Consider the following 12670-nt stretch of genomic DNA (forward strand, 5'->3'; position numbering starts at 1 on the left):
CATTTATCCCCTTCTCCCCCACCTACTGCAAGAAATATGGCATAGAAACAGAGCAGTGCAATTGTGTTGCCTTTTTTTCTTTTAATTTGTTGAAATGGTCTCTAGGCAGAAGAAGCGGGGAGTAGAAACCAGATGGCTGTAGCTGAAGTAGAAACCCACTACTAAGGAGCTTGGAGATGCTCAAATCTGGTGGCAGTATTTCCCTGCAGGGACAGGGGATGAAACAGCAGAGTGGTGACAAAAGATTTCCAGAAGACTCACCTCCAGTGTGCTGTTTTCTCTATCCTAGGTCCACACACATGTAAAATGCAGTCCCTTTTCCTTTAATTTTCCAAAGCACCACCAACCTTGGGTTGGAGCAGACTTTTAAGTTTGGTAGTGGGGAGAGAGGTAGTTAGTGGTAACACAAGGGTCTATATCACAAGACTTAACTTACAAATGAGTATTATCCATCCTTCCTTCACCTCCCTATACCTTCCCTCAGCATCCCAACCACTCACCAAATCCCAGAAAATTTCACCAAACCACCTGATGTGTTCTTCGACCTCTCCTCCCTACACACATGAGGTAGAGAGAAATTTGAGACTGAGGGAAAAAGGAACAGTCAGAGTTGGCTAAGAGTTAACCTCCTTATCTTCCTACATTTGGGGAGACTCAGCCAACAGAAGAGCCCTTCACCCTGGTCTCCCTACCATCTAAACTCCTGGAGGATAATAGCACACCAAGGTCTGGGGTGGGAGCTGATGCTTCTCTCCCCCACTCGTCCTTAGGGAAAACTTACTCAATCTTTTGTGAAGCACTATGCAAATGCAGGTGAATATCCATTCAGATATCCCCTGGTTAGGGTTTTTTCCTCCCCAACCAAATACATGGTATCTTTTTCAACACTATTTCTCCAACTCTCCAACACCAACTGGGTGTCCTACAACTCAATACCTGGAGTTAGCGTCAGGCCCCACATGTTTAAGGGCTCAGACCCACAAATCTGCCCTCACTGCAGAGACCAGTCACAAGTATAAAATCCCCAGATTACCTATACTTCTGTTCAACTTGGCTACAAATTCGGGGGTTCCCACAAATGCCTCTCAGATTTGGTAGCATGATTCACAGCACTTGGGAAACCACTTTACTTACCAGCTTATTATAAAGAATACGACTCAGAAAGAGATGCGTAGGGTATGGGAGGGGGGAGGGGGAGATGCCATGCCCCCTCTCTGAGTATGCCAACCTCCCAGCAAACCTATGTCTTCACCAACCCAGAAGCTCCCTGAACCCCATTGTTTAGGGGTTTTTAAGGAGGTTTCATTATGGAGGTTTCATTATGTAGGCATGATTGGTCACACTATTGGCTATTCATGATTAAATCAGTCTCCAGCCTCTCTCCCTTCTGAGGAAGTTGGTGGGGGGGGGGGCCTGAAAGTTCCAAATGCCTAATCAAGTCTTGGTCTTTCTGGTGACAAGGGGCTCCTATCACCCTTATCACTAGGGAAATTACAAGGGATTTAGGAGCTCTGTGCCAGGAACTAAGGACAAAGACCAAATATCTTTCTTATTATACTACCCCATTATATTCACCTGCCTTGTAAAAAATTTCTAGAAATGTCTCCTTAGGGTGTTAGCCTTTCTGGCTATTTCTGGCTCTCCCTCTCTATAACCCCTTAAGAGATTGACCAGAAACCTCCTTTTTGTTCTTCATTAGGCTCTGCAACACATAAGTCGTTCCCCTGTGGCAGACTTCTTTATCTGTCCCCTCCAAACAAACCATTCATGCATGGGAACAAGCATTCTCAGAGCATTGGAGTTGAATGCCCATGCTGCCTCTCTTCCTTCCACAAGAATCTTAGGATGCCAATGGTCAGGGTGAACTTAAATGGCCAAGGAACTCACCCCCCAGGGCCCCCTTTCACACAGTCATCTTCCCTACTATCCTGGGCCACCTCCATTGGCCTCTGGGTCACTGATGTCCCATAAAGGAGAGTTGAGTCATTTTGAGTGTCCAGGGAGGCCTGTTGGCTCTCATTTGTTCAAATCTCTATTGGGAAACTCTCAGAGCTGGGTCCTGAGATTCTGGAATGGAAGACCAGGAGCTTGACTCGTTAAGATGGGATGGGATGGGTTGAGGACCAGTTTGACTGAAACCCTCTTGCATTCTGCCCCCACTGCTGCAGGTTTCTCTCCCGGCACATGGTGAACATAGACAAAAACAAAAACACCACCACAACGACAAAACTCCCGGAAACAAAGCTATTTTTAAAAACTGTTATCAAGAGATCTTCCTTTTGAGGCAAAAACCTCACTCCCTCCTCGTTGGGCTTTACTAATCTGTGGCCCCGGAATGCGTTGGAAGGTGAGGGCCTCAAGCTCACACTGGTTGATCTGAAATCCGTGTTTATGTCCCAGCATGTGGCAATGTGCTCCACTCTGATGACACTTTTCGTTTCTAATAATAGAGCAGATGAAGTAATATTGCAATTGATGTTCCCGGGGATTTGATTGGATAAGTGCATAAACCCTGGAGGGGGAAGGGGGTTGTATGGACGGATCACATTAGTATTCCTGTCCTATCAATGTGCGGGGCCGCGAACAACGTCAGCCGGACCGATTCCCTGCGTCTGCCAGTCCCGCCACGGATTCATTAGGGATCCTCAAACAGATGAGCCCCGTGGAGACGAAGAATCAAGACAACGACCAACTGCCTGCTTCGGGGACTGCCAGCCCTTCCAGGCCTGGTGACGGGGGAGGGAGGAGATAGACGAACGGAGCGCCGCTGCGGGAAGACACCCGAGGCTAGAGCGACAATCTCCCCCTGCCCGCCCTCCCCTCCACCTGGCAGCGCAGGCTTTGAAAGCTGCTCACCCATCTGAATGGAAACTAGGAACCGCCGGGCGGCGTGTTCCTTCTCGCCCAGCCTTGCGATCCATGCCGAGCGGAAGACAGTGCGAGCCCGCGCCAGCGTCCAGCTCCCGGGACAGGGCCGGCAGTGCTGCTGAGCAGAACTTGACCGAGCTCCTTCCTCACTGCTAGTGGAAGCGATGCTGCACGGCACAGCCAGCGCTTCCCCGGCTCTCCTTCAAGCTGAAGGTTACCCACCCGCGCAGCCAGTCCCAAGCCTGTGAGCGCCGCGCCTCGGGTCCCGGCTCCGGCTGCTTGGAGGCGGCGCGCAGGGCAACTACCTGGCCGCCCGCGCCGGGGCGCACTGCACCAGCGGCTTCGGCTTGGTGGATGTGTATGCATGAGTTCTGCACCGAATGGGCGCAAAAAGCGCCCCAGCCGGTCCACCCGCTCCTCAATCTTCCAGATCAGCAAGCCCCCGCTGCAGAGCCGGGATTGGGAGCGCAGGGGCAGCGGCTCCGAGAGCGCCCACAAAACCCAACGAGCCCTGGACGATTGCAAGATGGTAGGTGGAAAATGCGCCTCCTTTTGTTTTTTGTTTTTGTTTTTTTTGGAGAGGTGGGGGGAATCGTGTACGTTAATCTTTTGCCTGAGTGCCAGGAACTCCGCCACCCTCAGCTCCTCCATGCCGGTCACGTGCACATGCACTATTTTTAAATCTGCAGTCTCCCAGATTCGGGGTGACACCCGGGTCGTATTGGCCCCGCCAAGAAGTGCCGCGGAAAGGGTCTTGGGGTCAGCGGCTGTAGGTCGTGCCTCTACCCCCTCGGAGAACGGCAGATAGGAAAGACACGGTGAACTGGCTGGCTCACCAGGGAGGGAGGGGCTGAGTAGGTAAGAGTGCTGCTTTGTGGGGAGACAGTAGCAAACAAACCCAAATAGAGTGCACGGGGCTCTGCGGAGGGGACGAAGGTTCCAGCTCAGAGGCTGTAGCCAGTCTTCCCGTCAAGCTCGGAGCCCGGCCGGAGCGGTTCAGTGGTCCGGCAGGAGGTGAATGGTTTGCCTAATATAACCCACCTTTGGCCTTTATCCCCAGGCCAATTCAAATCCACATCCCAGCTGTGGTAGAGGGGAGACTTTTCTATGCGAGAGTTCCCAGCATCACTCTCTAGTTACCTGGAAGTGGCATGGTAGCTCTCCAAATATGCTCTGGCTCTTCCGAAACTGAGTCTGAACGGGTGGCGGCAAGTAGGTCTGGAAACAGAGCTTCCATGACGAGACTTACCGATGAAAAATAAACACTTGCTTTGGATGAAGAGAACTTACATCTTTGTGCCCCAATCTTTAAACAATCTGTAGGCTCTTTAGCAGGAGATTTGGGGAGGTGGCTCAGGGGTCAGCGAAAGCCTCTGTTTAGGTAACACAAAATAGGAAACTTCCTGATCAGTGTCTTACGAAAGAAACTCGCTCTCTTTTCCAGCTTGTCCAAGAGTTCAACACGCAAGTGGCCCTGTACCGAGAATTGGTCATTTCTATCGGGGACGTCTCTGTCAGCTGCCCCTCACTCAGGGGGGAAATGCACAAGACAAGAACCAAAGGCTGTGAAATGGCCCGCCAGGCACACCAAAAACTTGCTGCCATCTCGGGGTAGGAGACTCTTGGCATTATTTGGTAATTCATATACATGATGTGTGCATGCGGGCAGATATTTATGGTGACCGAGGCCTGAGAGATGTCCTCTGCAAATGTGAGGTTTTAACCAATCACTCCGAGATCAGGATTTTCTAGAGAGCTATGAACAGACTGTAGACCAAATTATTATCCAAAAGTTGTGTGATTCTTATATATGTATTGAATATTTGGGTTATTAAGTGATTTTTTTTTAAAATTAACTTTCAATATGCTGGCCACATGTTGGAATTTGGGGCTTAAGATGTTTTTGCAGAATGTTTGGGCACCAAACTGAAGTTAAATCATCATGCCTCAAGATTAATTTGTCATCTGCTGCTAAACATCTACTGCACAAAAGCCCTGTGCGGTAGGGGAAAAATCTTTGCTGAATCCCAGATTTACTAAACTATTTACACCATGAGATAAATTCCTATGATATCATTTAAAATAAATTCCCTAAAATAAAGTCTTGGATATAAATTACTCTCTTCACTGTAGTGTATGAAAGGGAAGTTTTAACATGAGGAAATCTTTTTAAAGATTGGGGAAATTCACAAATCTAACTAAATTTAAGTTTTTTGTGCCCCCCCAATTATTTTTATTTCTTTTTATCACATTTATGGATTCTCATGCCTATTTTAGGTGATAAGACAGTGAGTGAAAGCTTCTCTCCTGAGACCGCACTCACTCCTTCCCGATCTCTCAATAGTGGGAGAAAAGTTAGTCCTGGATTTTGTTAACAGTTCCTATTTTCAGATAAGTACAGAGAGCAAGGAAACACAGGACTCCTTATGCAGATACATTGATTTAAGTGTTTGATTCGGTCTGGATATAGCTTTTATCTATTTGTCTTCGTGAGTATGGTTTTATTACAGTAGAAGTTCTAGTTAGTCAGACTCTCCTGATAATGTTGCAGATTGATCACTTGTAGGAATTATATCTAATTTACTTTTTTGAAAGAGTCACTCTTTGTTATTTTTAATGCCATTAATATATATAGTGACAATTATTAGTATATAAAGGATAGAAAGCCATATGTCGCCTCTCTTAATAACTAGTCTACATTTGACAACAGACATTTTACATGATGAAAAATGATTCACTGTGCTAACCTCCTTGAAGTGAGAGATACATAAAATATGTTGCAAACCTATTTAATTTAGTAGAAATATTGAAAAGTATTATCCTTTTCTGTTTTAACTGTTATACTATACTTAATAGGAAGTAAATCTGGGAGTGAATCTAGGAGGTGGAAAGGAATTAAGTGTTTAAGGAATTTGGGGAAAAAATGCAGCTGTGATAAATCTCAGAGAAGAAGAGAGAAAAACAATCAGAAACACAAAAGGGAATCATGGTGGACTGAAAACTGTGGAGAAACAATGATTCAGAAGGAAAAAGAGGGCTCAGGGCTAAGGAACTGCATCTATGTAAACTCTGTGTCCAAGAGTGCATGGTGTGCTTATATCCAGAGTTCCTTTAACTTGGAACTCAAATTGATATGTTCTAATGAGAGAAGATGGACTGGAGAAATGAACAAGGAGTTCAATTTAGTCTATTCTGCTACACACATGAAATTCAGGTTCTTCTAAAGGTTTAGGAAAGAAAGAGTCTGAAACTATTGGCTAAAAGTTGAGTTTTGAGGATTTGAGGTGAATTTTATGAATTCAGGGGGTTATAGCCCTTTACTACTTACTTACATGTTATCTGAGAGTTGATGTTATTGGGGGCAGTTTTATAAGAATTAGTGGGAAAATACGTTGTTCTTAGAGGCTTGCAAAAGTAAGGCCAACTCTGTAGAATGTTCTAGAATACAATTCGAAACATTTTCCTCCTTAAAATAACAATGAAATACAGTTTAACCTTCTTTCCAAAAAATGACAGCAATATTGAAGGAAATGCCTTTAGATCCTCACCATCTGGGCTCCATTAATGAAGGATGTGATTCCCCTTGGCGGAATTCCATTCCTGATATTGCTAGTTATGTGGGCTCTCATTTCAAGCTTCATGTGAAGGCTGGTAGGGAGGCGGTAGGATTCAATTTACAATTTAATGCAGGGGTAAGAAAACAGTGATTCCTGGGGAATGTAGACAGAAAGACTAGATTTCTTGACTGCCCATTGTTTGCTGGCAAAATCGAATTAGTTGATAGAATAATCCTCTGAGGGAGGGATTAGTATCCTTATTCTACAAATGGGTCTTAGAGAGGTTAAGGAAATTGCCCAAAGACACACAACTAAGAAGTGGTACAACTTTGATTTGGCCCCAGATTTGCATGCTTCTGAAATCTGTGAAATTTCCTCCATATAATGCTGCCATTCAAAAAGGTGTCATGTAAAAAAAACAAAGTACTGAGATGTGCTAATGTATAGATGAACCTCCAAAAGAGTACACAAAATGAAAGAAGCCAGTCACAAAATACCAAGTATTATATGATTCCATATATATGAAATGCTCAGAGAAAGCAAATCTATAAGAAACAGAAAGATTAGTGGTTGCCTAGGGCTTGGAGTGGGAACAGGGTGTGAGTGCAAATGAGCTTGAAGTGTCTTTTTGGGGTAATGGAAATGATTCAAATTTGAATTGTGGTGATGCTTGTACAACTGTATGTTTTCTGAAAATCAATGAATTGCACACTTAAAATGAGTGAATTTTATGGTATGTAAAGAATACCTCAATAAATGTTTTTAGAAAGGTATGATCACCATCAAAAAGGTATGATGAACTCATCACTTGACTTTCATTGGCTTTATTCTTTTCTACATATGTAGCTTTTAGCAAAAGGGATACGAGCTACAAGGATGGGATAAAGTAAATCTTGACTCTCTGTGCATTCATCAAGATGCCTGCCTGATAGTGGTCATCTAAGCACCAATGCGTTGTTCTTTGTAGGAATACAGGTGGGGGGAAAGGCAGGACTTGAAGGAGTAAATGAATTGTCTCATTTCTTACCAACACAGACCACTCCTTTCTTCTCTACCACCTGGCTCTGGGGCCAGAGGAAGAAGGCAGTGTTGAAAGTGGACAGGGTAAAAGGAAAATGAGGCAAGATAAACAGAGAGGAAGAGCAAAAACAGAGTTGGATTAAACCACACAGGTAGCCCATGGCATTGTGAGACCTCTCTATTGAGACCCACAATTTCATCATCCCTAAGGTCTTTAACATTTTAATGTCTCTGAATTTACAGTTCATTTTACAATGGATGAGGCATCATATTGAGTGGCAGCATCTTTTCATTCCTAATGGTACATAAAACAGTGGTGTTTCTTACAATGGATGATGTCTAAATATAATAAAATACAGTTTGGGTTAAAAGTTAAAAAAAAAAAAAAAGAATTAAGCCACAAATGCTACATCCCTTTCATCCCTGACCAGTTGAAACCCTCAAGGAATGGTGAACACAAGAGAAGAAAACTTGGACTGTGTTTCTCACTAGCTGACCCTGGGTAAGAAGGCCATCTTCACAGATACAACTGAAACACTTTCTCAAATTGTGTTTAGATCAGCAGAAGTTCAGGTACAGCCTTTTCTTTCAAAGGCATTGGATGTTTTCTGGGCAGAGCCAGGCAGCTGAATCCAAAGTCTCCTCTGAATGGCTTGATTTACCACAGTTATTATACCTTCACCATGCTGATCCTCTCCTAGGCATTAAAGCTAAGAGGGGCACTGCTCAATGTTTCTGTGTATGTGTGTGTGCAGGGGTAGGCAGTTGTCTGGACCCTGTCTCCTTGAACTTCCCTCCAAAAATGACTTCTGAGACATCTTTGAAGAATCCCTAGGGCTCCATGATACAGAGAGTACTGATTTAGCAAAATATCCTTGTTTTATGTTTGAGGAATCTGAGGTTTGGAGGATTTAAAGTGACAGCTTGGTCGAGTGTACATGAGGATTTTACAGTCAGGCAAACCGGAGCTGAATACCATCTGTGCTGACCTTGATGGAATTACTTACTCTCTAAGTCTCAACTCCCTTATCTGTAAACTCGTTGTCATGCTCACTCCTGGGGTAGTTGAGAGGATTTAGGGAGCCAGGTGGGTGATGCCTACCCTGACAGGGGTATTCTGCCAGTCCCAGGCTGCTCTAAGACTGGAACCCAGGTTTCATGCTCTCTGGTCTAGTGCCTGTTCTATCAACCACACCATCTCCTGAGAGTGAAGAGAGAAAGAATACAGCATATAAGCTAGGAGGGCCCAGAAGAACCAATAACCTCCAGCAAACCCCAGGAGTTTATGCTGTGGTGGTGGGCTGGTTATTAGGAGTCCTTTTCCTTTGCTAATGTGGTACCTTTGTTGCACTGGATATTCACACTATGACCTTCTGTTAGTGACTGCTGATTAGAGTGAAAGTGAGGTTTGAGTATGCTAATGTGAGAGGCAATATAGCTGTCGTGGGAAAGAGCATTGACTCTAAATCAGATTAGACCCAGATAAAATCCTGTTTTTACCACTTACTAGGGATACATGTGTACTGATATTGCAAATTGCTTCATAGGGTGGTAAACGGCAGTGCGGCACAGAGGTTAAGTATTTAGACTTTGGCGCTAGACTGCCAGTGTTCAAACCTCAGCCTTACCACTCATAAATAGTGTGACCTTGGGCAAAGATGCTGTCTCTCTCTGCCTCAATTTCTTAATCAGCAAAATAGGGCTAATAAATAATGGGACCAAACCATACAGCATCCTGAGGATTGAGTAAAGTAACATACAGGAAGCGCTTAGAAGACTGCCTAGTACACAGCAAATGCTATTATTAAGTTCAGATGAGTGTAACTGTAATTACTAATAAGAAATTTAAAATTCAGGTGGTCAAGATACATTTATATTAAAAAAAATCTGCCCCTCAAATATTTTTCAAATAAATATTTTAGCTGAAATAAATTTTTGTTTACTTTGGTTTCTTACATTATGTTCTGAGGAATTTTCTAGGTTGAAACTTCCCAGATGGCTACCAAAAGGCCTCTTCTATAATATCTTAAAAGCAATATGGAGATGTGAAAGTTCAAAAGTAGTTAAGTTTAGAAATACTTCCTTGGTATAAATCAACCTAGATTCTTCATAAATCATAATATTTACAAAATCTTTTGGCCTAGCTCTGGTATAAGCTATGTGGACAAAGCTTATGCCATTGGACAAGACTATTAAATTCTCTGTACACCTCAATAATTGAATTGAATGATTTCTGAGTTGTCCGGCTTCATCATTCTAGTGTTCTATGTTAATTCGTGTAGAATCACATAGATTTTGTTTACAGAACTGAGCTACGAAAAAATCAGCACGTGCAGGAAGTTTGATGATTGAAGTCCAGAAATAATTTGTCAGGATGTGAACATACTATGATCACAAGGAGAATCTTAATCTCCTAATGGCTTCCGGGAACAACAGAATGATTATCCTAGGGATCCATACCCACAGATTTTAGGTTTTTCCTTTCAGCAATTACTTTCCTGGCCAGCCACGCCTGTGTTTTTCTCCTTTCTCCTTGCATCTCTCCTTGTGTTTTTTCTTCTCGTTTTTTGGTCTATTTTAGTTTTGTTTGATTCTTATTTGACTCTTCTGCTCTGTATTTTCCAGCCCCCCTTTCTGTCCATTCCCTGTCGTGTTTGCTAGGATGTTGAAATGGGAGAGAGAGAATACAGAACTGCAGCTTAGTCAGTGATGCTTCCTCTCAGCACTTCGGCTGAGACTGCAGCAATTACGTGGGGTGGTAGAGAACGGAAGGAGTATTTGTTGACCATGGAGGCAGCTCACTCAGCTTTCTTTAATCCGCATGATGGAGGAGGCCTGAGGTATAGTAAAATAAGCCTGGTTGGCAAGCATGCCAAGCCACCTACACTGTCCTTTATGTTTCCTTCCTATTACAGGTGTTTGGGTTTTTAAATTTTAACTCTCACTGGTCAAATAGTGAAAGGTGAGTTATATCTGCACCAAAAGAATATGCTATCCATCTGAGGTAATGATGGGAGCACAATTCTGTGTCAGTTTTCTAGGGCTGTAGTAACAGAGCACCACAAACCGAGTAGCTTAAACAGCAGAAAGTTCTCGTCTCACAGTTCTCGAGGCTAGAAGTCCAAGACCAAGGTAAGGCAGGGTTGGTTCCTCCTGAGGGCTGGGAGGAAGAGTCTGCTCCTGTCTCTAGCTTCTAGTGGTTTGCTAGCAATCTTGGTGTTTCTTGGCTTGTTGAAGTATCTCAGCCTCCATCTTCACATGTTCTTCTGTGTGAGTGTGTGTCCATATTTTCCCTTTTTATAAGGACACCAGTCTTACTGAATTAGGGGCCCACTCTACTGTACCAGTATGACCTCATGCTAACTTAACTAATCACATCTGCACCAACCTATTTCCAAATAAGGTCACATTCTGAGATGCTGGGTGTCAGAGCTTCAACATATGAATTTGAGGGGTGGGGAGAAGAAAGTTCCACCCATAGCAAATTCCCTTCACCCATCTGCAGTAGAATACACACTTTGGGTTGTTTGTTTCGCCCAGTGGGGATGGTGTTTTGCCCAACACTATCTACATACTTTCTCAACACTTTTGCACACAGACTTCCCAGCACCCAGTGTTTTATCATTTGCAAGACTGTAGCTCATATTAGGGGTGGGGTTTGTGACCATGGAATAGAATGCTTTCTGTATGAAATAGATGTGTTCACAAAGAATCCCCAATATGGTGAGCACTTTGCTATAACCAGTTTAGTTACTGCTGTCTGAAGGTGGAGCAAAATCCAACTGCCAAAGAGAATGTTAGGAGGAGGCATAGATGCACCTACAGTCCACACGTAGGACGTTCACTTTCTCTGATCTGCATGGCTAGACGTGATTAGGTGGTGGTCCCTCAGTGGTGCTGATTCTGTTGCTTCAGGGCCGTAGCATACTCAGGAGCAAGTGACAAAAGACTGCCTCACACAAAATTAAAGAAATGTGCTATTCTTATCAACCAAACTAAACGTCATAGGGAATCTAGATACATGGTCTCCCACTGCCAGTTGAAGTTTAGCCTTTTTATGTTTTGAACAGATCTAATGACTTTCACCTTGTTAGAGCTTTCTAATAGATGTTCCAATTAGAGGGAAAATTAAACCTAAAACAAACTCTAGGAAACTCATCATCATTTTATTATTTATACCGTGAAGTACAAGAGAGCAAGGCTGTGTTTCATTCATGTTTGCACCAAGTGCCAAGCTCGTGAGGAAATGTGCATCTTGTTTGTTCATTAAGTTTACTTGGTATTTTCAAATCTATTCTTAAAAGACACTGTGTTATATACTTCAATTTAAAAATCAACTATACTTCCCTGGTGGTGCAGTGGTTAAGAATCTGCCTGCCAATGCAGGGGACATGGGTTTGAGCCCTGGTCCAGGAAGATCCCACAGGCCACGGAGCATCTAAGCCCGTGCACCACATCTACTGAGCCTGCGCGCCTAGACCCTATGTTCCGCAACAAGAGAAGCCACCGCAATGAGAAGCCTGCACACCGGAACAAAGAGTAGCCCCCATTCGCCACAGCTAGAGAAAGCCTGCACGCACCAATGGAGACCCAACACAGCCAATAAATAAATACATAAATACATAAATACTTTTAAAAAACAATAAAATAGAAAACGTTGAAAAAATCAACTGTAGTTCAATAAGAGGAAAAAAAGAAACTGTGTCTTGACACAGACACACACTTTAGTAAAAAAGGAGCAAATACATTAGCTTACATTTTATATTTCTATTACATTTGACTGTTATTTCTTTCTGGTTTGTAACTATTAAACCAATGTTGGTTTTTAAATGAGAGGACTTGAAGAGCACACTTAAGATTGTTTTCTGAGGCATAGGTGTTCTTTATCATAAGGAATCAGTGGGCAGTGTGTATTTTAGAATTACTCAGAAGGTAATCATGTTTGAGGTTATTTGATAAAATATCACCCTAACATCTGCTTGGTGGCTTTTTAGTGAATAGTTAAATAACCATTTTCTATTGAGGTCATTTTTAAAAAACCATTCTTTAAACTTTTAGCCCTTGCAAGTTTAGATGTGTCTCATCCAAAAAGATATCTACATACAGCAAGCTCCGGAGCAGTAACTAAACCACCAGTCAGTTCATTTATTTCCTCTGCTCTAGAAGACATGACGTTTTTTAAAAAGTAAAAATCTCATGAAAAACATTCAATTGCTTGTCTATAC

At 43.2% G+C, this 12670-nt stretch overlaps 1 protein-coding gene across 1 annotated transcript in view; it reads left to right on the top strand.

Moving 5' to 3' along the window:
- Nucleotides 1–2675: 2675 nt before the first annotated feature.
- RGS7BP (regulator of G protein signaling 7 binding protein) overlaps nucleotides 2676–12670 on the top strand; it is a 117066-nt gene continuing 107071 nt past the window's right edge. Inside the window, exons 1-2 of the mRNA XM_060146100.1 lie at nucleotides 2676–3397; nucleotides 4313–4479. Of these exons, the coding sequence (XP_060002083.1) occupies nucleotides 3233–3397; nucleotides 4313–4479 (332 nt within the window). The 5' untranslated portion in view covers nucleotides 2676–3232. The remainder of the gene's footprint in view (nucleotides 3398–4312; nucleotides 4480–12670) is intronic.

Source organism: Lagenorhynchus albirostris, chromosome 3 (assembly GCF_949774975.1).
Source record: "Lagenorhynchus albirostris chromosome 3, mLagAlb1.1, whole genome shotgun sequence".
NCBI lineage: Eukaryota > Metazoa > Chordata > Mammalia > Artiodactyla > Delphinidae > Lagenorhynchus > Lagenorhynchus albirostris.